Raw genomic sequence first — 26,229 nt, forward strand, 5'->3', positions numbered from 1 at the left:
GGACACGAAGAGAGGGACAACCATTCACGCTCACAATCATACCCATACCCAGGAGGCAAATTAGAAATTTTAACCAGCCTACTTACCATGCATGTTTTTTGGATGTGGGAGGAAACCAGGGTACCCGGAGAAAACCCACGGAATCCCAAGAACAACATGCATACTCAACACATTGAGGACCAACCAGGGGGAATTTAGTGTCCAATCAGTCTGCCATGTATGCTTTTGTAATGTGGGAGGAAAGATTTTCTTCCATTTAGCCTATAATAAATCAAGATATTTTGTTTTCATTTTGTGTAATTGATAGTATTTTCATTGGAACATGGATTTTAATTTCAAGGCACATCAGGATAGTAAGAAGGAGTGCTGTAGAATTCCTGATACATAACCCACCTAAATCTTGAGTACCCAGACCCATTTATTTTGAGGCAGGCAAAGATATCAATCAAAATATTCATCCAATAATTCATGCCAGGTTTTTAAGAGTAAAATAAAGGGGTACAGACAGAAAGGAGAGATCTCTCCTTCTTTTCTCCCTTTCAATCTCTTTTTCTTGGTTGTTCATTTGCAGTTGGGAGGCTGAAGATATCGGGGTCATAAATCACCCGGTTACAGGCGTGAATATAAGCCTTAACTTAATGGTGATGACTGGGCTTGCTCTTTTTCCAGTGCATTTCAGCTCCAGGGATGGGCAGTGGTCACAGTTCATTTCACTTGCTCCTTTCCTTCGCTCCATTCAGCTATCTCTACTGAGCCTATTAGGTTGCAGGAAAACTTTTAAGTTCATATGTTCTTAATGTCCTTCAAGGCTTTTTTTACTCTTAGAGCTGCCATCGTCTGGCCCCAATTGAGCTTGGCCTGTGCCACACTAAATCTGCTGAATTGTTTTTGCTGGCTTGTTGCAAGTATTTAGACCAGGGGTCTGAAACTCCACTTATCTCCACCGGAGATAAGTATGAACCACATCTAGTATTCCACAAAAATAGGTTAATAGTTGAAAACAAATGATTTTTTTTTCAGAATATGAAGAATGTTGACCTTGTCCCTATCTTTTTCCCCCTCGTTATATATTCAACAGCTTTCTTTTTAGTTGAGTAATGAAATCTTATTTTGTAATTGTTGAGTTCTACAGGATCGGGTGACTGTATATATTGTTATACTGTATATTTACATTTTTACTCTGTTTTCCTTCCATCCGGATTTGCAAGTTATGGGGCTGAATTCAAATACGGGTAAAATGGAGCTCCTTGGAAAAAGGGATAGACTTTCATGTTTTGAGGCTTCTTTAAGAGTTGAGGTCAAATGAAGTTTTTCCCAACAGCTAATGCGAAGGGCAGTGTAATTCTCCAACATCCAAGTTTTATACCATTAGCAAGTGGGAGAGGAGAACCCGACGTCCCTGTTCCCATTGAATGCTCTTTGGAAAAGGGATTGATTATCCATGGATGGAAGAAAGGCGTGACAGTCAGAGCCCAAAGAGGCCAGCTTAGGAAGGAGAACAATCTCAAGGGATGGGTGCGAAACACCAGCAATTTTCCCTCTCATTCCATTTCAGTCTTTTATTCCCATGGGGAATCAAACATGCCGAAATGATCTAATGGAAATTCTTAAGTGGCTTTTGCTCTGCTTCCAGTCACAAGCTAAATGTTGCACTTTCATTTTAGGAAGAATACCACGACCCGCACAGTTTAACGCCCTAACAGACTGATCTAACTCACAAATTTAGTTAAAGACCAAGAGAGGGTTGGAAGTTTGAATGTGTTTGCAACAGTGGTACTCAACTAACATAGTATGGCAGTAAGTACAGTAGGGACACTATATACTGTAGCTTGGGACATTGATATAATAACATTATTCCTCACAGGTTTGATATAGGCTCCAGCACCCCCCGTGACACTAATGAGGATAAAGCGGTTCAGAAAATGAGATGAGATTATCTCTCACCTCTTTGATAAATGTATATAGAAAGAGTCGTGTGGTATAACATGAGTTAAACATTTGGATAGGAATGATTAAAAGTAAGAAATAATTGCCAGTTGTGTTACAGGGCTAACACTTTAGTTGAAATTGAGGAGCAATTTAGATTTTTTTGGTAACGTCAAGCAATAGAGAAAAAAATTGTACATTCTCATGGAAGTTGTTCAAATTTCAAACATTTTACAAGCTGTAGTTCTGCACTCTTTTTAAAAATCCTCCCCATCAATGGATGGATGACATGAGAGAACGAGCAATGTGAGATGTCATGACAATGGAGGTTGGTGATGGATTGAGGAGGTAAACAGACCTGCACATGATCCCAGGTGCTGAACTGTCAACTGCTCTTGTTTCTGACATCTGGCCTTCTTCAGCTCACACTCATTGTTGTAGGTTTCCCCGTCCGAGCCGCAAACCTACACATAAAAAATGGCGGAGTAAACATTTTGAATGACAAATTAATTTCTTGTCTGTTACAGGATGAAAAAAAATATGATTAGCAAAAGTTCATTCTTCGAATTGTTGAGGCATTCAAAAAATAAATGAGTTACACTACATTGCCACCATTGGTTAACAATCTGATGAATTGGTAATGATGTATTTTGCCCTGTTTTGACTGATTTCCAAATGTGAATGAGATTTCCATATTTATTTTATATTGCAGTAAATGAAGGATCATTACCTCGGCGTGAGGCACAGTGTAGCATGTAAAGTCGCAAATGCACCGGTCTTCTTCGGCATCTTCGTCCAATGATCCTCCAAACAAGCGACAGCGGTCTTGTTCGCAGCTCTCTGACCCAGATCCGGATCCTCCGGAGCCACAGTCTTTAAAAAGGCATAGTGTCCATTTTAAGAGTGAATTAGAATTTTCATCAGCTACAACTTGAGAAAGAGTGGGTACTTAGGGCAACCTCAACATTTGTTATTGCATTACTACTTTAAAAGAGAGGATCTTTTAAGGAATTACCATCACAGTTGTTTAAAGTTTTATCACAGCCTAAATTTAAAGCAGATTAACTTTACAAGTGCTTTTCTAATGGGAAAATGAAGTTGAAATAAATTGGGTCCCCCCGCCACTATTGGTGTTCGAGTTCAGAGAGTAGAGAAATATAAGCTTGCTATCCAACTGTGCAGGATAAAAACAGTGCCAAGCCATGCTCTATGGCTGCCTGCTTTGAGATATGCAACAATGTAACGTTGAATTCATTTGAGTTTTTCATTTACTATTGAGTCTCCCGAGACCTTTCGGAAAGTTGTCCCGGCAGCTTCTTTACAGTGACCTTGGAAGACATTTTATTGGTTCACTTCAATAAGTCAACAAGGTGCTCAGGTTGCCCATATGTTGAACAACGGCCCATAATTCAGACCGTGACCGCGACCGGTGGATCACAAAACTGCTGTTGTAGCTGCTGTATAAACTTTAGCACATAGAGATAAATCCGAGTCTTAAAAACGGCAATGAAGAGGGAAGAAAAAGAAGCTGCAGGATTATTTCGGGACTCGTTTGGGGGAGAAACAACAAACCTCAAGTAAAACTCCTGAGGGAGATTAGGTGAATGCATGTGAAGGCAGGGAATGAAAGGAGTCCGTTTGGAAAAAGATGGAGGGAATGTCAGAGCTTATGCGAGAAAAGCACCCCTCAGGGTAACTGAAAGTTCATAGAAACCGTATTCATTATTCTAAAAAATAAAAGGGAAAACTTGCAACTAAAAGCTGGAAACGCTGAAAAACGGAAGAAAGAAAAGTGGTGAGGAAATGTAATAGTCTGCACAAAAGTCCAATGCTTTTTGTTTTTACGACCTTTCACTCGGCAGTTCTTGTAAAAAAAAAACTCATTTGTAAGATTCTCAAGTTTTGGAGATATTCTATAGCAAGTCAACTGAGCAGAAAGAGAATGGAATTGCAGCAAAGGCATTCAAGGGTTGGCCACTTGTGCCTGTGCCAGTGTACGCTAGCTCAGCAGAGCACAATGAAAGAGAAATGCAGACGAAGCCAATTGGTATTCCGCCCCAGTCTCCTTCTCTGAGACAAATAAATAGAAGAGATAAGACACTGGAATGGAATATAGAAAAGTGAAAAGCGAACGGGGGAGTCCTAATTAGCTTTTGCTCTCTGATGTGCCTACCATGCATCTGGAGAACCTTTCAATTAATACATGACTGGCAAAGATGACTACATAAGCGCTTTGCGTTGCCCGCCAAGCCACTATTACTCAATATAACCGAAAAACCTTCATTTTTCTTAACCATAGGAGCTCCATTGAAATGCAATGGTGAAAAGACAGAGATGAAATAAATAGCATACAAAATAGGCAGTGATGTGGTGGAGAGGGGGGGGGGGGGGGGTTACATTTTTGTCTAATAAGCGATAGACGAGAAAATAAAGGAGGACAATGTCTGGGTGACCACAAAAGCCAGGTCATTCAGTGTCGTGTTGTTTAGACCAAGATTAACTTTTCTCAGCTGACATGCCAAGATGTTTATTTGCTTGTTGAAGCGCAACAAATTTTATTCTGATTGAATATTAAAAAGCAGGATGACAGAATAATGTGTATGGGTACTTTACATTTTGTATAACTATGGTTAGGTAAAAGTTTGCACTCTACTTTGAAAAATTTAAAATAGTATGCAAAACTCTTCAATTGTGTATCAACTCTGGTCTTCCACATATTCTCATAATTATCCGCTATTCATTCTAATAAGGTTTGATATTTGAGCTGAATTATTTAATAAGACGATGTTATGAATGGCTTTTTAGTCTTCAGTTAATTTAATCCGTTGGCATTTTTGCGACAACTGCATCTCTCAAGCTTGCACACGATTGAAGGACATGCTATTTCTAGTTTATTACATACCTACTCACTTAATAAGGGTTGTCCCATACTGCAATTTAAACACGGCTGTCACGTGCCACCTTTGCCGAGTAGTAAAAAGACGGCAAACCAAGTGTGAAATTAAAGAGGTGATAAGTTCGCCTGTGAGGTGGACAGAGGGGACGCTGTCATTTTTCATTAATACGAAATTAAGGCAGAATTAAAACAAGGCCTATTTTGTACTTACTGCATGTAATACTTGGTTCTTTCAACCAAGACTATAGTGAAGGTTTTTAAGTACCTCTTTTTAGTCTTAATCGTGAGTTCAAATATAAAAGTGGACAACATTGTAGCAGGACAGATTTTTTTTTGTCTTGCTGTGAGGTTTTGTTTTTTTTAATTGAATGAATGCCAAGGAAATGATCAGTCATCCAAAAAGCAGAAAGTCCAAGTCAACATTTGCAGTGCTTCCACTCTTTAGACAGACCAGGTAACACATTTCAACGCCTCAAAAAGTTTTTGCGAAAGTGTCGATGACTGTCAAAACCGATCGCAGCAAAGATGTTTATATGGACTCTGAATCCTTGATAGACCTCTTCCAACAGCAATGTGCTTTTCTTAACTTTGTGAATCTGTGCTGTCAATTCATCTGTCGTCTGTTGGTTTTCAGCTGCCAACCATTCCCTATTTCATACTCCTCACGGCCGATGACGCCTCACAAAACTTGCAACTGACCCAGTTTCAAGTGGGTGGAAACCAGGCTTGTACCAAATTTAAATTAGCATACTGTATGCCTGACTTCACCAAGTGAACGAGTGACTGAGTGAGTAAGGAAGATCTAAAGAATGATTACGATAGGTAAGAATAATACTGCACTGCTTAGAGACACATTTGAAAGTCCAAACAAAAAAGGTAGGCACCGTTCTTCTTCCTGCAGAGAATCAGAGTATCAATCACAGCCAATGTATGAGCTGCTTGTACCATTTTTCTTCCCAAGGGGCCAATTTTTTGACAGAGAAAAGTGTAAAATGGAGAGAGACTGGTGTGAGAGAAAAGGAACATAGTGATAGTGAGAGAACACAAAAAAGTGGAAAATAATCTATTGGGTAAGCTCTCGAATGAAAATGAAAAAAATGATGGAAAGTGGGGGATGCTCAGGGTTGGTGTGAACTAAAAGTGGTATGACATAGAAAAACTAAGCCACCAGGCGGCACGGGCTATTGTGGCAGCCCTCGAGGGTTGTGAAGGTCCCCCTGCCAGAAACAAGGGGCCCGTAATCAGACATTGTAGATGGAGCGAGAGATGAATGCCAGTGTGTGGCGCGGGTATACACTTGCGCATTCCTTCATGCTCTACATATAGAAAAGGTCAGTCTCCCAGTCAATGAAATGATGTTAAATCTGCCACAAGAGGCTTTTGACATCATGAGTCGCTTCACGGGCCCCAGGCCAATGTAGTAGACAAAGGGAATGAAGGAATGGTGGGAGTCTAAGAAAGAGTGGGGTGGGGAATAAAGAAAAGAAACACCTCTGGCAAGCTGTAGAAATGGAAGTGGAATCATCTCCTGCCTTTGGATTCTCTTCCACCTGCTCCCTTTTCTTCTCTACAGTTACCACCCAACCCTCCTGCTGGCAGGTGTAATCTGCTCCCCTTCACACGTTGTCTGCTCGCTGTGATCACCCACAAGCCACGAGGGGAATGGCGTGCCACCATCTGCATGACAGCCAGAGGACAGCTTCTCGCTCCCCGCAGAGTTCACGCTTGAAGAAGGGAATGTGATATTGCCGCCTGGCTCTGTCAGCTCTGATCCAGATATGATTTGCTCACTGAATTAGATCTAATTGATTGAAAATACAACGCTACACTAGAACGATTTACTGGGCCAAAGCCTTAAGAACTCTGGAAAAGGCAGTGGGAAAAACTAACTGAATAGAAGGGCTGCTTAAACAAATCAAAAGCAAATGTTTATTACTACAGCCATCTGCTACTAGTACAGCTAGTAAAAAGTAGAATGTTATTTTTATCTTAAATAATTGTCATTTTAGAAAATGAAACTTTTTTTTATATATATATACAGTTTGAATATATAATCAAATATTACAAGCTTTTATAGTATTTTTGATGATTATGGCTTACAGGTAACCAAAGCCTAAAATCTAGTGTATCAAAAAATAAGAATATCACAAAAGCCAATGTAAAATTTGACCGATCAAAAATCTGAATGTGAATAATCCTTATCGGCTATGTTTGAAGTTTTCTTCTGGTAGTTTGAGCCACTCTAGAATTACAACCAACAAAGCAGTTTAATAAAAGAAACAATTTAAGACGGACCACTTCATTCCATTTACCAATGCAAGGATATCCTAAAGGCAGGAGAAGTCTCGAAAAAGGATAGCTGATGCCGAGAGTAGACCAACTATATTAAGTGACTACGAGTACTAGTGCAGTAATTATGATGTCAAGACAATTGAGCCAATGCAGTAAATACCCAATATAAAGTGACTGGTAATGTGATAATTATTACAATCTACCTAGAATGTCATTGCGTTCAGCACACATGCAAGGGTGGTTATTAAAAGAAAAGAAAAGGTAATTTCCAGGCACTCAATACTAGGTTTTCACCATTTGCATGAAAGATTGCATCGAAGTCAGAGGGCCTGGGCTCGATAAAACCATGGCTCTGCATAGATATAATGGAACCCCCAGGTTCTTTTGATAGCGGCCATCAGGTTATTGCATTCCATTGTTGGGTTTTTGCGTCACTCTCCTTTTGACTTCAGCCCAAAGATTGTCTATATGATTCCGGTGACGCCAGTTTGCTAGTCAATCCACGAAAGTAACAAGTTGGTCATTAGGATGACCTTTGGGTACTGTGGGAAAATGCCAATTCCAATTAAAAATTAAAGTCAGCACCTCAGCTTGTCAACAGACAGAAATGTGAAAGGCTCTGGAATTTCCTGGAAGATGACTGCATTGACTGTGAACTTCAGAAAACTCCAACAGGATGGATTATGTGCTTTTCTATTCACCCTCCTGACCTTCATTTCCACATTAAAGGCAAAATTTACACAAGTTTGATAAGAGGAATTGTAGCATTGAGCAAAAGTTTAGTTATTTTCCTTCTCAGCCTTGGCAAGATACATTATTTGTTGTTAAAAAGGGGGGGCTTTGCGTGAAGAATTCAATTTTAGTCAATGTCTAGTACTGTGCACAGTGTGGTGGCTTTCGATGCACCGATTCCAACCTCAGTCCAATCCTTGTGAAATTTGACAACTCTCTCTCCAGGTTGTTGTTTTTGTTGTTGTTCACGCCTTTATCTAGAACACTTTTTCTTTCCACTCAATCTGTCAATACGCTTGGATGCAGTACTTTAGAAACAAAAGCTGCTTTGGCAATGGGATTTTGTGCTTTACCTTCTGAATGAAAAGAGTTGATGACTCTCCCTTCTGGATTCTGACACATTGAAGGGTTTACACAAGTATACTGACCCAGATTGAGAAACATTTAAAGTCTCAGAAAATCTGTACACGGATTCATTTAGCCGCTGGGGTGTGATATGATGAGTTTGCAAAATTGAAGTTTATACACCATTGAAATCTGGGTGTTCTTTATCAATGAGGGTACAGGCTTGAAATATTTGAATCGATCCGTAATCATTCTGTATATGACTTTAAAAACATTCCAAAACATCCAAGAAAGTAACAAAAAGTGTTTCTTAAGCTAGCCATTGACTTTGGATTAATTTATAATGAATAACAAGCAGCGTTTTATAAAATAATTAATACATGTGAATAATTGATTGATTTAATTGAACGCATAAACACACTAGAAAATATAAAAAAAAAAGAAAGACCGAAAAGGACCAACTAATTGACCGTTGATCAGCCAGAATTCTCTCATATTGGCTATGATTGGGTTCTATTTATGGACATGCAGGTCCAGTTCATTCTTTCTACGCCTATTCATTAACATGCGGCGGGTGGCATGCGGCCCATTAGCCAAAAAAAAGCGGCACAGATGACTGAATACTATATGTCAGGTCAGCTTATTAAGATGATTACACACCTTTAACGGGCAGTTAGATAACATAATTACACAATTTCAAAGACCATTTCCTACCTTCATCACATCTGCCGGAATTCGCCACGTCAATTCTCTTCTTCTGCACGCACGAGGACAGACGGAGTTCACATTCGTTTTCGTAAGTGGTCCCGTCACTTCCGCACACCGGAGAGAAACCTTCACCCGAGCATGGTGGGCACTCGCATTTATTTTGTACACAGCGGGCGCCCCAGGTGCACACAATGTTGCCACAGGTTTCTGAATAACACAGACGAGAATAACTATGTATCGTGACAGAGAAGAAAAGATATTACTATTTGAAAAAAATGGATAATCCCATAATAGGCCAAAAAGACATTTTTAGTGCACATTTGGATGCATTTCAAGGCTATCTTGACAATTTAACAAATTTCTTTAATAACCAGAGAAATCTAACTTTTACACTAACAAATTTAAAGTGTTTGTACACATTCTTCTAAGGTTGTTTTCTACTTTGATTTGTTTGAATTCATATTGAACTTTTTCAGCTAGAAAAACAAATATTTTCTGCAAACAAAATGCATCCATTAGATATATGGTTGTTGTTATTTTGTATTGGTCTTAATTAATATTTTATCAATAATGAGAAACACTATGTTATTCCTTTAATCATGGTATCATGTTTTTCAAAGTATTCATACATGTTTTTGAAGAGTGAGCAAAAGGCATGTGCACTACTTACTGCACTCTCCCTGGCTGACCACTCGAAGGTCCACCTGTTTTTTGCAAGCCCGAACGTGGAGTTCGCACTCGCTGTTGTATGTCGAGCCATCACTCCCGCATACGGGCTGTAGGGACTCCACACACTCTGTTGCGCATACACACTGTCCACTTTGGGCATCGCAGATAGCCCCAAAAGAGCAGTTGCCACAGGACTCATCTAAAAAATAAAATCAAATCAAAGTGATGAAAAACTATGCTAATTTAAATTGCCTTTCTAAGGTATTTCACATTATATGTTAGCATTAAGGTAGTTAATTTCCAAATCTATATTCCATAATTTTTGTGTTGTTTAGAGAGAAAAATATACAGCTTGAAAAAAATTCTTGTATTTGGAGAATTTTGTGAGCTAACGTCTGTCATTCTTCATTGAGATGGTTTTGAAAGCCTCCTATTTTTTGACAGTGAGATATGAAAACACACCTTGAAAACAGACCTATCTGGTCAGTCTTAGTTTTTTTTTCTTCATTCCATATTTTCTTCTCTACAGAATTGAATGTTTCTATATTTTTATAGGCTGAAGGCTTTTCAAGGCACCACTCAAATTGGAGTTATTGTTCTTCTTGTGGACAATAACTTTAAAGTCCTATCCCTCCATCATTTGTGACGCGATTATTTTGAAACTTAGTCGCTACGTGTTATGGGCAAGTATCACTTGATCCTTGGAATTCCAGTTTTGATTATTTGAATCTGCGATGAGTAATTGATTTGAGAGACCTTACAGGTTAGACAGTCGAGGACATGCATGCACAATTTCTAGCCTCTACAACTACTGGAGACTTGCAATAAAAGTATTCTAAGTACATTGCATCACCCCCAAAATACATTTTTGATTCACATTTTACTGTATGACTATGCCTAAGACCCATATGCAGCTATATCATATAATTTTTTTATTGCCTTCCTAATATAACTGCAACAAACAATAAGGCTAAGTTTAATCATGCGAAATAAAGAACTCACGATAGCATCTGTAATTTTCATGCTGCATTAAACACAGGTGTTCCCACAATGCTCATTTCCTTTAAAATCCTCTAGAGTTCATCAAGGTCCATGGATCTCAACTGAAAACCTCAGATGTTAGTTATCCCTCTCCAATTAATTCCTTTTTGTCGCTTTGGTGGCAAAGGGGTTTAGCTTTGAACAGGGTGCAAAGAAATAACGTGGCCTTGGACACACCAGGGAATTAAGTCATTTGTTGAAAACCAATACAAGGACCCTTTAAAAGCCTGTATTTTCTCAAAAAGATCTTTGCTACTGCTAACAAAATATGTTTAATTGTTACTCAGATAGTCCAGAACAACGTTAGCATTTGGCCCATGTAAAAAGACTGCACCATTATATTTCTGACCGTATTTTTAAGGATGTCCTGATACTGACTGTTTGACTTGCTATGCAATTCGAATTTTCTAAAGACAGTTTTGCTGATACCGATCAGATGCCTCTTTTCTTAGACCAGTAAAAATAATGCAGTTTAGAATGTAACCAGTCAATGGTAACATTGGGTGACCTTGTACTAAACTCAATGAATGCTTTGGTTACATATTACAGGATTATCTGTTACTGTATTAGCTTCTAAAGGGATGTGGACATTTGCATATTGGTTTGATTTACATCCTAAAAGCATGATGGTACTGAAAACACCTGCAAGTAATGGATCGGGTCTAATCTTGAGACCAAATCAGATATTGTCCAATACTTTTGAAAAAAAATTGTTTCAAGCACCAACACCGATACCGAGTATCAAATTGGGATATCCCTCCTGAATCATACCTTATTAATTGTCTCACCAAAATATACCTGTAATTCTTTATCACTCCTCATTTTTTTTCTCTCCCCCAACTAATTGCTTGTAATGTGGTTGCATCACATTTTACTGTGTCTAATTTCTAAAAACCAGATGAGGAGGATATGTTATAGTACAGATCGCTATTATTCCTATTCGCCCATAATTCAGGCATCTCAGCTTTATCTGTCTGATGAAAGCCACATGAATAACCCTGTTCCTGAGGTGACTGTTATATCCAGCTGAGGCGTTTAATAACCAAGCACGCCTGTCCCAGCCCACCGAGACAAGGTGATGAGGTCACCCACTACTAAAAATGCCAGAGGGAAGCAGATTTAAGGAGGTGGGTAGGATTGCAAAGTTGAAATCTTGAGAGTAATAACGAATGTCAGTCATATTGCTATGAGGTTGCACCTGAGTTATACAGATAACCAACATTTTTTTTTATTTTTTTTTGTATTTTCACAGCCCTGGGGAACGTAAACACAATCATATTGATGTCTAACTGGAATACACAGACAAATGGATAGAAAATACACATCATGCACAGAGGTGCTATATATAACGTTATTCACCTGATTGAGGAAAATATCTAGACTCGAATAGTATCTGATGAATCAACGATAATAAGTGATCTAGCTCAATATTTTAAGAGATTCTTGCACCCCAATTAGTTGCCAGTGGCATAAACTGCTTGACATAAAAATAATTTTAAAAACTACATGTTAAATAAATGCTTTTTAAAAGCTTCTAGGTTAAAGGAAGAAAAAGGACTTTGGCTGAATTCACCCATCAAAACTATGTAAGCGCTATTAGAGTTTGCGATTTCTTTAGAACCATCCTGTATTGTTTAAGTGGAGTAAAAGTGCACCTTTTAAAAATCTGAAAATTAGAACACGCACCACGGTAAGTTATCCAGTTATAAATCAAGATCCCACTGTATATTTGATTTCTCTTCTCCCTTTACGCCTCATAAACACCATCGGTAGAGGAAATAGACTGTGATAATTAGCAGAGATTACCGAGATCACATGTGATTGTGCTGAATGAAGCTGTGCAAACAGCCCAAAAATAACTAACATGATCACGGCCATCTTTCTGCAGATGGCTAATTCCTGGCAAACCGATAGTTCGCCATTTTTTACGGATAAACTGCCAAAAAAGCAAAGCTCCAACCATCCACCGGGGTGGGTTTTTACACTCATCCTTTGCTTGGTCAAATAGACAATCATTTATTATTGCAGACACGTGTCATCTACCCGTTCTGTGGCACCACAGGTGTCAACCTGTCAGCCCATCAGCGGTGCTTGTTACATTTCTTGTTGGTGTTGCCATGATACCATATACATGAGTTTCACTTCATAAAGAGCCATCAAAAAAATAGTGATGCTCCACACAGGCAGGCATAGATGGAGTATTCCATGTTAGACCTTGCCAACATAATCCTTCTGTTATCTACTCAGTGCAGGGAAAACATCAACCCTCTCATGTTGCAAAAACAAGCGGCATAGCTAACAATCACACAAAATGGCTCCAAACGTAAGGCAAATTCCATGTCACACCTGGAAAGTGAGAATAATTGCGCGGTATTGATCGCACCTCTTGGCTTTCTGCTGCCTTTTTTCAGAAGACATTGTTTTCAAAATATGCAGCTAAAAATCCATCATTTTAAAATGCCGTGAGTGAGTGAGGTAAGACGAGGTGGACAGGGACAACTGCCGTCCTTTGCTTTTGTGTGCGAGAGATGAGAGAAGACAAAATAAAAAGGAAGAAAAATACTAAATCACCAATGGAGCCTGTGGGATAATTGGCCTGCCAAGATGGCATCGAGAGTATTCACTGAGTGGCTTTAACAAGCTGTAAATCTCTTCTTGGGACGGTGTGTCTGCAAGTTGATCTGTAGATATTTGTTCTACTTGAAGCACCATTGTCCCTCATGTGCTAATGATTAGCTGATGCGCCGACACAGCCCGATAATGCCAAGTGACTCATGTAGCCAATTACACACAAGTGCGCTGTGTTGTCTTTGATTGGGATTAAAGTGCAACACGACACTTAAAGGTCAGAGAAAGAATTTCGTCTCCAGAAGGGCTGAAAGCTAAGAGTTTGACCTAAGTGAGTTAACTCGGTGGTTTCATTTGCGATTGATCTCTTCCTGTACCTAAAGGTGAAAGTGTTTAACGTGATCTGACAGCAGACTTGCAGGAAATCATTCATATCCATGTATGGGCAAGTATTCAGTAGCAATCATGCTTTTTGAAGCAAGCTTTGTTACTAGTTTAGGAGTTGACGTATTGTCCGAATTTTAAGGTGCACCTTTAAAGAATGCCCTATCTTGAATTTTGTTTCAGAAATATAAAGCACACCAGATTATACAACAGAGTAGTAGTAGTGGTGGTGGTAGTTGTAGTAGTAGGGGATTGTGCTATACATCGACTAGATGGAGCTGTAGTATTACTAACAACAGTGGTTAGGGGTTGTGTTGTACATTAAGTAGATGGAGATGTGCTAAAGGGAATTTCATATAATGATTAACCAATATTGATCCATATTGAAGGCACACTTCCAACCTATAAGAAGATTGAAGTCTTCTAGCTGCGGCTTATAGCGTGGAAAATACAGTACTTTGTTGTTATTATGTTTTGTTGGGCAGGTATGGTTTAGTTACATCTGTTTCCATAACCCTCCTCCCTCTTTGTCACCTATGAATGGTAAGTGGCATATCAACCCTGGACTGTCTATAGTCAATAAATCTGCAGTTTTGAGGTATTGAGTGTGAATTGATTTTATGTTTAACATGCAGACACTCACCACAGGGTCCTTTATGCTGGACATGGATAGCCTTTTGCAGAGCGCAGCCCATGGCTCGCATCTCGCAGGGGCTGCCATAAGAGCTGCCGTCAGAGCCGCAAACCGTGTCTGACGATTGGGGGCAGGCTTCCAGGCATTCACACACAGGCTCATGATTTTTAACGACGCACACTGCGCCGTGATGACACACTTTATCCAAGCAGGGGCTCGGCGTGTTGAGATCTGAAAGTCAACAATTCCGAAAACAGTAAGTCAGAATGGAAAATTGATGGCTTCTGGTAATATCAGGCAGAGGTTGGAGAATGGTCTGTTCTTAAAAAAGGGCATAAGTGACACTTTATGGTTCAACTACACTCAAAGCTGTCAGCAAGTAACGAAGGGGATATAAACTATGATTATATTCGATACCACACTGTTTAGGTTTCTATTTTTTTTTCTTCCTGAGCTTATCCTGATGTATTCTGCATTTTAGTGCAGTCTACCCAAACTGGTGCCATACAGAACAGCCAAAACACACATGCACACTCACACACCGTAAAACCTGGCCTGTGGCACAGCTGAGATGAAAACGCCTACGAAAAATTCTTTCGCAACGAGTAAATGTGCGGATTAATTGACTTTCCCAGTATGCTCCTTTAAAGGTTGCCATTTACATCTCAGTGAGAGCCATGGCTTCGGCCAAGGCATTGAGGGAAAAAAAATAAAAGAGCCAATATGCAGAAATAATATGAAAATATTAATGAGAAAAAGAAAGAAGAAAGGAGCCCCCTTCTTAATAATTTAAAAACGGCGAGCTCCTTGGCAGAGCCAGATATGAAATGTGAACATCACAGAGAGGTGCTGCTCCAGTCTCTCTGCGTCCGTTCCAGCATGACTTTATTAAAATTAAGGTTGGATTCTATGCTGACAGTTCCTAGAAGATGAGTCTAGGCATGGCATATGCGACCTTACTTGTTCAGGTGAGTAGGAAATTCGAACCGTCGTTTGATTAGAGCTGCCGTCCTGACTCAATCAATTGAAAAAATCTCACGAGTCAATGGACGTATTAGATTGAGATTCGTGACAGAAAGGTGTGCACTTTGCATTGAAAGTATGTGAGAGGCAACTTTCATAAGAGCCTTCAGCCGTGAAGGATGGATCGCTCTGCCAAATGTGGTGCGCATACAGGTGAGAGCAGCAAATAAATCTAAATTGTCAATAAAGCCTCTGAGCGACTTAACTCTTCATTTTCGTTCTTTTTTTTTAATTTGCTTCTGAATGTGTGGCTGACATTGCCCATTATCTATCATAAATTTGACCAGGATTAAAGAAGCAATATGTAAGACTGTTGGCCAGTCATAGTAATGCAACCTGGGTCAAAATATTGCCGCCCACAACTTCCTTTATCGTTTGATACCTTTGCCAAAGAAGCAGAAGCGCTTGGCACACTTCCATGCGAGCATGTAGCGAGGATTTTATGATCCATTTGTAGTTTAAAAAAAGTTAAAATTCCCCCAAAGATGTGTAGTGGCTTTGGTTGTTCTCAGAGTAAGTAAAAGAATAGAAGAAAGAAAATTGCTTCAGTTGTTCGAAGACATCGCCTATGCATATTCTTGTTTTGTTTCTGAATTTGTCAAGACTCGTTTGATATTCGGAACAAGAATACTTTTGATCTATTGGTACATAACATCGTTATTCTAACTATGAAAAAGGTAGAGATCTTAGTTTACGTTGTATACAGAACTGGGACAGCATGGACTAAGAAAAGAACTGATTTTGTAATTGTAATTAAAAAAGGACATTATTTGGATGAATTAGAAATAATGCTTTAATTAGCATTCAGCAAATCACTGTATTTGCCGTATACAAATCTCGCAGTGTTATGCTTCAGGTAATTACTAGAAACATTACAGTGATTGAATATGTAATTATTCAGAGTTTTCAGAGACCTTATGGTTTCTCAATTTTAAGAGGAACTTGAGGTGCACATAAAAACCTTAGCTGTTTTATACAAGTTGAATTAAGGCTGGCTTTGAAAGTGAAAGACTCCCTGCAAACCTTTTCAAAGTGAGCAAGCTTAAGCTCAACTACATCTTCTGCCAAAGTTCACCAGCTTAATTCACAGGAAACCGTGGCCTGCGATAACGTCTTTGTCTCCCGTTTTATTTTTTCACAGTTGTAAAAAAAATGATAAACTATTTCCATCCCAAACTGTTTTTATCACACACTACCTTGGAGGCAAAATTTTCCGCCTGATTTATTAATGTGAGTGCGTGTCAGGGACAAAAAGAGAAAAACAGACCAATCCCCCCGAAGTGTAAAAATTGGTGTTGCACAGTAAAAAAAAAAAGAACAGAAAAAATAAACTCCTGTTTTTCACAAATGGAAAGAAAAGCTTTCACAAAATTGTCTTTTGGGTTGGGTTCTAAGGGTGTAACGAAACCCCATCAAACTGGATCAATATATTGATTGCTAAGCATGATCGATTGAAAATCAGGCTATATATATATCGGTATTATTTAGATCTGCTGTATTGACAAGAATGAAGTCCATTAAAATGTTGCAACTGTTTAGAAATCACATTTTTTTTAAAAGGCTTTCAATTGTTGATAGCATTCGAGGTGGGATGCAATTCATTTTGTTTAACATGCACATTCTAAATTAATTCAATCGAATGAAATTATGACTGACTGCTAGATCAATATATCAGATGGTTTTCCCAGGAATTGCTATCGTATGTCATTAAATTGGTGATTGACACGTCTATTGTTAAAACTTTCCCTTCTCCCAACCCTTAAATCAAACACCAAATCCAACACCAATTATGCGTCTATGTTTGTGGCACAGAATGAGCCAAAGCAGCATGTTATTGATTTAAGTAAGCTGACATCTGAATGGGAACACATTTATGGCCAAACTGATTGGCTGTTAAGGCAAGATGTTGATGCTTCACAGATTGAAGAAGCCTTGCCGTCTGATAATGGAAAGTGGGAATATTAAAATGGCTTCCAAGTATAAGTCTCATTTGTGCTACCACGAATTGTACCTAAGCCTGGAAATCAAAGATTGTATGGCCCAGTAATTTATTACAGTGGAACCTCGGAATTTAAATGTTAGATTATTTAACCCTTTGAGTGTCTGAATTTGTGAAAATTAAGATATTCTCATGACAGGCCTACATAGCACAAATGCAACGTTTGCCCAAAAAAGCCTTTTAAATTTAGCGCCATACTCGAGACACCCTTGGGCAAGAATAACCGAATACCAAATTTCTCAAACCAGGCCCGTGTTGATGCCATATATAAAGCACTGCATCATGTCGTCAAATTGCTGAGGGAATATTTAGGCACACTAAGTGCTCCTCAATTCATGTATACAGTAGGTATTTAAACCCCACACTCAACCCTTAGGGTGCAGATGCAATTCCAATTGGTTCATGTTCATATTATACCGTTGGTGGAATTGGCACATTCCAGGTGATGCCTGCAGCGGCCAAATGGCTGAGAGAAAAACCTTACAAGCTCATTACAAGCCAGCACTCCAATGGGACTCAGCCAGTCCGCAATAAGTACTGCCTTGTCTTTTTTTTTCTTCTTTACCTGCTAGCCTTTGATCAAAATCCCTTGTCCTCATTTGCATTAAAAGACATTCATGTACGATATCAGTGAAGCAAAAGGCTCTATTAACATAAAGGAACGGACATACCCTGTAGGCTGTGTCTGTCTATTACTGAACGCGTATAAGTGGAACAAAACTACCTCTCAACTGAAACGAAAGTGCATTTTACTCAAAGTGGGATACTGTTTCGTGTATGATTCACTTGTTAAATTAAATGTGTCAGCTTGAACATACAATTCATGTTGACCATTTCTGCCCAGGTGTCATCTTATATTGACATTTTTGGTTGGCCAAAAGGACCATTACCATTTTAGCCATGTGAATTTAATGTCGAGTTTGCGCAGTTTTGTAATGAATCACATTTTTTCCTAGTTTGCTCAGCGGAGCAAAGAGTGGAAGTGCAATCAAATATAACCAAATTTGCAAATGTGTCCCTGTGCTTGATTTCATCACAGCCCAGTCAGTGGCAGGCGCCACATCAAGTCACTTCTGACAGCCTGCTGACCCAAATAATCTCGGCAATTTCTGCTTGCTGAGGATCACTTGAAGTCCATGTTAAGTGGACTGGCAGTATGCCTGCTGTCAATCGGCTTCCCACCACACTTGCTCAAATTAATTTGATTAGGAAAACAGCACTCGGGCTGACGTACGCCTCAGAGCTTCGCGACTGCTTGGGAGTCCAATCGTCTCATCTCCAAACCCTCAAATGAACAGAAGTCCTAATTTAACATCAGCCATCTTCTACAGGCTTTGGCAAGACATTAAATGAGAGCATAACAGCTGTAGTCGATTGCAAATGTGTAAAGGCAAAAATGTGCAATTAATTTTCTGACTACTTATTTCAGTTTGTCAGACTGAATGTGAAATGTGAGTTAAAATGTTAGTTTAGATATGAGTGTTGGGGTTTGGAGTGGTTTTTTTTTTGTTTATTGATGTGGGAAAAATAGTGAAATTGTGTAAACCCCTTAATTTTATTTCATTCAAACATTAATTAGTTTTAACCATTCCTATTAAATCTGGTTCAATTTATTAATTTTTATCGTGAGAATTTATCTACCATCCATTAGTCAACCGGGAGCCATTCTAAATGGAAATGAAGGCATGTCTTTGACGCAAAATGACATGGTTCAGATCCAAATATCCTTTCACCAAGCTGCGGGCGGTATAGACAAGAGCCAAAAAAAAGCACATTAGGCAAAGCACATTGCACACAGGTACAATGACACGTCAGGGAGCCACTGAGCCATTTTGATTTGTTAATGCCCAGTGCGCTGCGGGGATGTGGCCCACTTTCTGGATCTCTCTTGCCAAATTCAGACACCCGCAACAATGTGAGCCGATGTTGAACAGTGTTGTCGATGAGCCTCTGTAAAACTATCTGGAATTAAATTAGAAACCTTTTTGTGTCCTGAATGGATTGCAATGGTTGCAGTGAATTTCAAATCGTGTTTGAAATACATCAGCAACTTAGTAGCATGCATTGTTTTTCTTTTTTTGGGGTAACATGAGTGACCAAATGGCTTCTTATCCATTTATGACTTCATTAAACTCGTAGTTTATTTCCCCAGTTATGAGTGATAGTAAAGCGCTGAAGGACAAAAACATCAAAGGTTTCCCTCGGCACATGATTGGTCATGTATGAACAGCTGATCGTTTGTCATTGTAACGATTGATCATTGTGTACTTACTGCAACCGTGCTGTGCTGATATCATAAGGAGGCCGGTGGCATAAATGTATTACTGCAGACTAAAATTTATCTTTCTGTTCCACACAGGGAACTAACAAAAGCCTGTGTGAATTTACAATCCATTATTCATAAATTAACCACAATGGATATGCCTTCTTTCCAAATGAGACAAATAGGAATGGAGGTTTTGTGGTTGCAATGTTTCAATCAATTGTTGGCTACTTGGCGCTGCGTGTTATTGATTGCAATGTGGCAAAACCTCAGCTCAGAACATAATCATTTCAATGCGACAAATTATCTCAGTGAGATGAAAGCAAAGTAGTGATGAAATTTGAAACAGTCTGATATGAAGTAAGCTGAGACCATGAAATGCTAGACAGTAAATGTTGCACAACTAATTCACCTTCCTATTTAAAAGTTTTTCCAAAAAGCTGACTCAAACCATCCCATTTTCAGTAAACTTTTAAAATGGAATGCAAGTTGATGAATAAGAATATATTTTATATAGTGAATTTGTTGTCATTTTAAATACATGTATATAATGTCACATTATGTTTACACACATCTTACAACTAAAGCTAGTGCAATAATTTAATATATTATTTGATCTTGGACATTGAACTGGCGCTATTTAGTTTACAAGCAACCTAGCCTGCATGTTTTTGCGATGTGGGAGGAAACCTGAGTGCCCTGAGAAAACCCATTCAAGCCCGTGTAACATAGAAACTCCGAACCTGTGATTGAACACTCAATCTAAGCCGGACCACCGGATATCAAATAAAGCATTTAAATTCCTGATCTTGGGCCTACACTCGGACGGACGTCCGCCTGAATGACTCACATGAATCAATCACCAAAGACCAAATGTAGCTACCACAAGGTATGCATGCTAAACAAAACAAAAAACACTGTCTCATAGAGATGAAAGTGAAGCCTGAAGGCACTGATTGTGTTTGCGCACCAGGCTGACATTGTCTGACACAGCCATTGAACTGTCAAGGTGCAAACATCACAGAAAAAATCATCACACTCTATGTTGTTGTCAGAGTTCTTTGGGTTATGGATGGATTGCACAAGCACTGAACTTGAGGCTTTTCCAACACCATAATCGGTACAGTATTATTTTAAGATGGTCTGTAATTTAACCTACTCTCCATTTTACTAAAACAATTACAATATAAAAGAACACTTAATCACCAGTCTGGCGAAGCTAATGGTCTGAGAGGACTCCTATGTTCTTGTTGTTTGATGTTTAATTGAAAAACAAAGTTGATCTTTGACGTTTGTGGGGCTCTCTTGAGTAATCAGCAAATTTCAATAAGAATGCATATTGCGCTAGGGAATGGATGCTATTCCTGGGGAACTAGTAGAATAATGAGATACAAATGCACGGTCTTGTTGTTGTTAGAATACACAATACAAGACATTGAAACTGTTTCATTTATGCTGAGCACATATGAACGAGTCGTAGTAAGGAAAGACACTCCTGTTCATCTTCGCTCAGGAAGTATAGACATCTTAATGTGTTCATCAAATAATCTATTCCAATGTAAGTTTGTTTCTGTACTGAATGCATTACTTTTCTAGCAAATAAAACAAGGCCAGCTGCTAATTTGTCTCGTCTTAATCGTTGAGAGACATAATTTTTGACCTATCGCTGATCAGTGAGCATCAGAGGCTTGATTCTGACTTGATTTTTTTGGCCTATTTTTTACACTGATTCAGTACACAGGAATTTACTCAGTAAGCAGAGTTCTGTTTTTTGGGGTGTTTTATAAATGTTTCTACTTGTTTCTACACATTTCTAATTCTTGGGCAGTGTCCACATGTAGCAAAGACTTTTTAGATTTTTTTTAGAAAAATGAATGCTAGAGTTGATATCATTTATACATAGAGAACTTTTACTTAAGTGCCACCTATGCAGGCTAATGGACTTGTCTCACAAATATGCTTCAATTGTACCAGATTGGAAACAAACACGAAACTTTGATTGATTTTTGTCACATGCAGCAAAAAACCCACAATTAAAATAAATTAAATTAATTAGAATTAATTAGAATATGACCAAGCCCTTATAGCATGCAGGACAAAAAATAAAGACTTGAGTGGGTAGGAGAGATTATAGAAAAACAGGCAGACTTCTCCAACCTCAAGGTTGATATCAGTGCAGTAGGAGTGAAACAAAGAGACATAAAGAAGAGCAGTGGTACAAGACCCCTCCTGTTCGGTCCGCTCGGAGCAAAGGGGAAGGCTTCACCCCCCAGCATCCATTTGATGAGGTCGCCCAATGGGTGACCCCACTTTCCACCTGCAGTCAGCGAGCCAGGAGGATACAGCCAACATGGACAAAGACAGACAGACAGACAGACTGACTGACGCACTGCAACAAGAAAGAACAGCTTTTCTTTTAGACAACACGGAAGACAACAAAAAAGACAGACTGAAGTGGAGGAGAGTGAGTGAAACGTGCAAGGGTCGCTGGAAATGGAAGGATGAATGTAAAGATGAACTGGTGAAGTGAAGGCACAAGCTTAAGTTTCCCCACCCCTTTCGAAGCGCTACATTAAACCGTTTCAGACATTTTTTTACATAAGGGAAAGGACATTTGTCCTCCTCCCTTGGTTCTACTCACCACACGGTCCTGCATGTTTGATGGGAATGGGGGTCTTTTCCAAGCACTCGCCCTTGCGGCGCACGCAGTCGTTGGTGTAGGTGCGACCATCCTTGCCGCAGATGGGCTTGTAGGTCCCGTCGCACTCAATGGGATCGCATGAGCATTGAGCGTTCAATTGACCGACCAAACACACGGCATTGAAGCTGCACTCCTCCTTACATTCTTCTGCAACAAGGAAGGATTCAGGAATTAGTATAGTATTATGTAGGATCACCTTTTTGGAATCATATTTTCATTCGTTCCATTGTAAAAGTTGATTTATTAGCTAGCAACGGTCTGAGTCTTTTTTTAAAAATAAATACTGTATACTCAAGGAGTGATTGCCTACATCAGTAATTTCACAAACGGTTTTACAGCTCTGAAACACAACATGTAATTTGACAGAAGAGTTACAATCTACCCTATTACGCTCATTATTTCTCAACTCACTAAGCAGCAAAAATCAAAAAGAAAACTTGTGTTAAATGGTAAATTTAGCAGTGAAGTGAAAAAATCCAATTTGAGGCGTCTGTTCTCAAAACGCTCACAGGGCCTAAAATTTATTTCATTGCTGATCGGTGAATCTAATTTGTACAGCAATCCAATTCCCTTACCCGCGTTCTTTAAAGGCCTGTCATGCCACACTTAATTAGATTGGTGCTCGGTCTGAGTGAGAGGTCTACGAGGATGTGCACGCCATGTCGAAATGGTCATTTTGATTAGTAACTAACTTGTAATTTGCTAAGGGATATGATTTCACGGATCTGTTTTTTTAAATGGAATTCTTTTATTTGATATTGGCACAGTTGAAAGAGGTACAAGTTAGCACCGACATATATACTCACATCTTTTGCTATTGAGTGTGTTTCAGTTAATTGCAGAATTTTACATGAAATTGAAAAAAGCAGTGATGAAAGAAATCCATCAAAAAGCGAATCAAGTCGTACTGTTGAATTTGCAGTCTCAAGACTTTGTCCGCCTTTAACACTGACAACTCCAAAAAAAGATAGGTCTTTTTCTATTCTTGTTGTTGATTCCTAACACACATTACAGTCTATTCATGTCGCTGTCCTAAACCGAAACTGCAGTTCCTGTGCTCGACTCTGATTGAAACATGGAGGTGGAATTAGTCTTCTTCAGGGGGCTATCAAACAGAGAGTACAAATTAACAGCTACTTGTTACTTTTGGATTCCTCCTCTTGTTTTACTTACACTGATAGTCAGCCTAAAAGCTCTGATCTAGCTGGAGGAGGATTCAGTTTGCAAGGTAATGACCCTAAAGGCTCAGAACCATTTATCGCGGTACAACTCAGAGGGGTTGGAATGGGTCATGTCTTAATGCCAAGTTGTCGAATATTAAGCAGAACTAGATCCACGAATGGGTATGTGTATGATGTTGTGAAGCAGAAGTGCATTTTGAATTGAATTAAAGAAGACAAAGAGTGCAAAGGTTAAGTGGGAGCTTACCGAGCCTTCTGCACCATCCGCTGTGAATCTTCCTGAGCTTGACACCCTTTTGGAGACCCGTTGCTTTCATTGCGCACTCGCTGGGGTAGGTTTCACCATCGCTGGCACATAACGGCTCGCTAGCTGGGGGGCACGACTTGGGCAATCCGAAGATAAGAGGTTGACGGGTGAGAGCTTCGACCCGGCACAATGTGTTTAGACTGTTCTCACTGTCTTTACACGGGTCTGTGGAGACACACATGTACCTGAATGTTAATTGCCTGCCGTAACAGGGTAAAAAGTTATACTTGTTTACTTGCGCAAAAGTACATCGTGTTGAATATTGCAGAATAGCAGTGGGGGAGATTAAAAAAAGAACTTGTGATAAGTGCTGTTACCTAATACATGGTACAAATTCATACATGAAAATGTTATAATCTTTTAATGGAATTGATTCTACATTTACACCTGTGTTAGTTCATTGTTATATATCTTCCACAAAATTGGGCCACTACATATCTGGTTTCTCCAAGGTAAAAATACTTATTGTATGCACTTGATCTATGAAAAATAAATCTGCCATTGACATGTTCATATCTATTTTTGCAGCATACAATTCACTAATCAATTCAATACAGTTACAAGTCAACTTTATCAGCAGTGTCACTCAATTATAAATGGTTGTCTTTCAAGTGGTGTCCAACAAGAATTTTAAAAGGGTATGCAATAAAGTCTGGTGCAATAAAAGATGGCAGGGTTAACACTTTAAAAACTGAAAAATACCCTCTTTCAAACATATTCGCCTGTGCAAGTCCAAAAAAATCCCCAAATTGCTTGGAAACGCCAACCCGCTTAACATCAGAACAGCCCTTAACATGAAACGATGTCAACTTTTGGTATTTCTGAGGCATTGCCAGCAGTGAACTGGCAGTGGCAGAAAAACAAGTTGAAGAAACAACAATGTCCCGTGGCATTTTTAGTATACCAATTGGCAAAGAGAAACGGCTGTCACAAGAGAAGAATGTACGGTGCAAGAAAACTCTTCCATTACGGCTGTTCTACAAATATTATATTATCCTTCGCCCAAGGAATGAGAGCACCTCCGAGTAAGATTTTGATCGTCAGAGAGACAAGGAATAAGATAAAGAGGCACTCGTTTCAATTCGCTGCCCCATTGCCGCTTCTTCTTTGCAGGCTATACTCTTTGGCTTTATCAGCCCTGGATCATAATGGGATTGGCTTGTGGATGAGGAAGAGCCTGTTACGCATTGAAACAAGACTTTGTGGCTTTGTATTGCTTGAGCGGAAACAACATACTATAAATACTATATGTTACAATGTAGTAGTAAATCAGCTATACATTGCACAGAACACTCCAAATGCATTGAATTGTACAATCCCGTTTACATCGAGACACTATCATCAAAATCACACTGAAAAGTTCATTTTTCCATAAAATCTGTCTATGCTGAATTTCTTCAAAATGTCATGATACTCCATCCTATAGACAGCCCTTAAAACAACTAATAAGCAAATGGTTGCCTAAGGATTATTGGAATATCAACAATGCAACGGATAGATTCATCTAGTTTCTGAGAAAAGGAGGATTTTTTTCAAGCACAGCAATGCAAAGGTGGGAGAAGATGAGCAAACAGGTCTTTTATCGCACTGCATGTGGTATCTCAGTATAACACAGCACCACACCGCCAGCCAGGCCATTACTTGAGAGCAACACCATTACCTCCTATTAAGTGAGAAGAACAGCTTCCAGGATTCCTGCTCTCCTTCAACCAAGCAAGGAGGGTAATTACAAAAAGAATGGCCTGTTTGCTACAGAAACTAGCAGCATCGTTCCCCCTGGGCGAACTCTGGCTGGATTTATGCGACCAACCTTCTGTCTGTAGACCCTTATATACATCTCACGTTGCCCACCACAAGGCTCTGTCTTTGAGGGAGAAACTGCTACACTCTCTCTCCATCTGGCTTGCCACAACAAAAGGGAGGAGGGGGATCGCCTTGGGAGTAAACAACCACTGATAGATGAAAACAAGTACGTATAGACGAGGAAAAAGCCAGTCCGTGCAAAAATGACAAGTGATACTTGGTGGAACAACAGTTTACATTAAAAGAATACTGGTGTGCGGTGGAAAATAGTCAAAATGAAAATTAGTAAGGGCACACGTAACGGGGAATGTGAACAAAAAAATAACAGCTGAAGGAGAAGATAATTTGAGGATAAAAACCACCAACATGAGAGGAACAACAAATTCACAAGAAGATACGATCATTACTCGTGGGCTCATCAAAATAAATATAAATCCCTATTGTGTTGTATTTATGTTTGTTTGGTGCACAGATGTTTTCATGCTACTGAGGAGATAAGCCGCAATGTTCATTTTTTGTTGATTTCACATCTCTATTCAATATGCAATTTATGTTTTTCAGATGGTCGAAAAGAAACTAAATGGTTAAAAAGGCATGAAAGTTTGGTCATACCCAGGGGCCCAAACTTTTCCATGCACTTTGTAGATGTTAATTATCTGGCCCATAATAGAAAGGAAAATGCAGTTTTCCCTTTTACAAAAATCTTTTGTGTCACAAGTTTTAAAGTTTTTGTGTTTTCCTTTTATGATATTGTGAT

The 26,229-nt window shown here is 39.2% G+C and overlaps 1 protein-coding gene across 4 annotated transcripts in view; it reads right to left on the minus strand.

The window, feature by feature from the left end:
* agrn (agrin) overlaps positions 1-26,229 on the minus strand; it is a 173,814-nt gene that overhangs the window by 56,134 nt on the left and 91,451 nt on the right. For all 4 annotated transcript variants that reach the window (XM_077732487.1, XM_077732654.1, XM_077732404.1 and 1 more), the window contains 7 exons: positions 23,610-23,834; positions 22,122-22,328; positions 14,205-14,426; positions 9,570-9,767; positions 8,906-9,106; positions 2,657-2,799; positions 2,285-2,390 (listed from right to left, as the gene is read on the minus strand). In XM_077732487.1, coding sequence (XP_077588613.1) covers positions 2,285-2,390; positions 2,657-2,799; positions 8,906-9,106; positions 9,570-9,767; positions 14,205-14,426; positions 22,122-22,328; positions 23,610-23,834 — 1,302 coding nt within the window. The remainder of the gene's footprint in view (positions 1-2,284; positions 2,391-2,656; positions 2,800-8,905; positions 9,107-9,569; positions 9,768-14,204; positions 14,427-22,121; positions 22,329-23,609; positions 23,835-26,229) is intronic.

The sequence above is a fragment of the Stigmatopora nigra genome, chromosome 1 (genome assembly GCF_051989575.1).
Source record: "Stigmatopora nigra isolate UIUO_SnigA chromosome 1, RoL_Snig_1.1, whole genome shotgun sequence".
Taxonomy (NCBI): Eukaryota; Metazoa; Chordata; class Actinopteri; order Syngnathiformes; family Syngnathidae; genus Stigmatopora; species Stigmatopora nigra.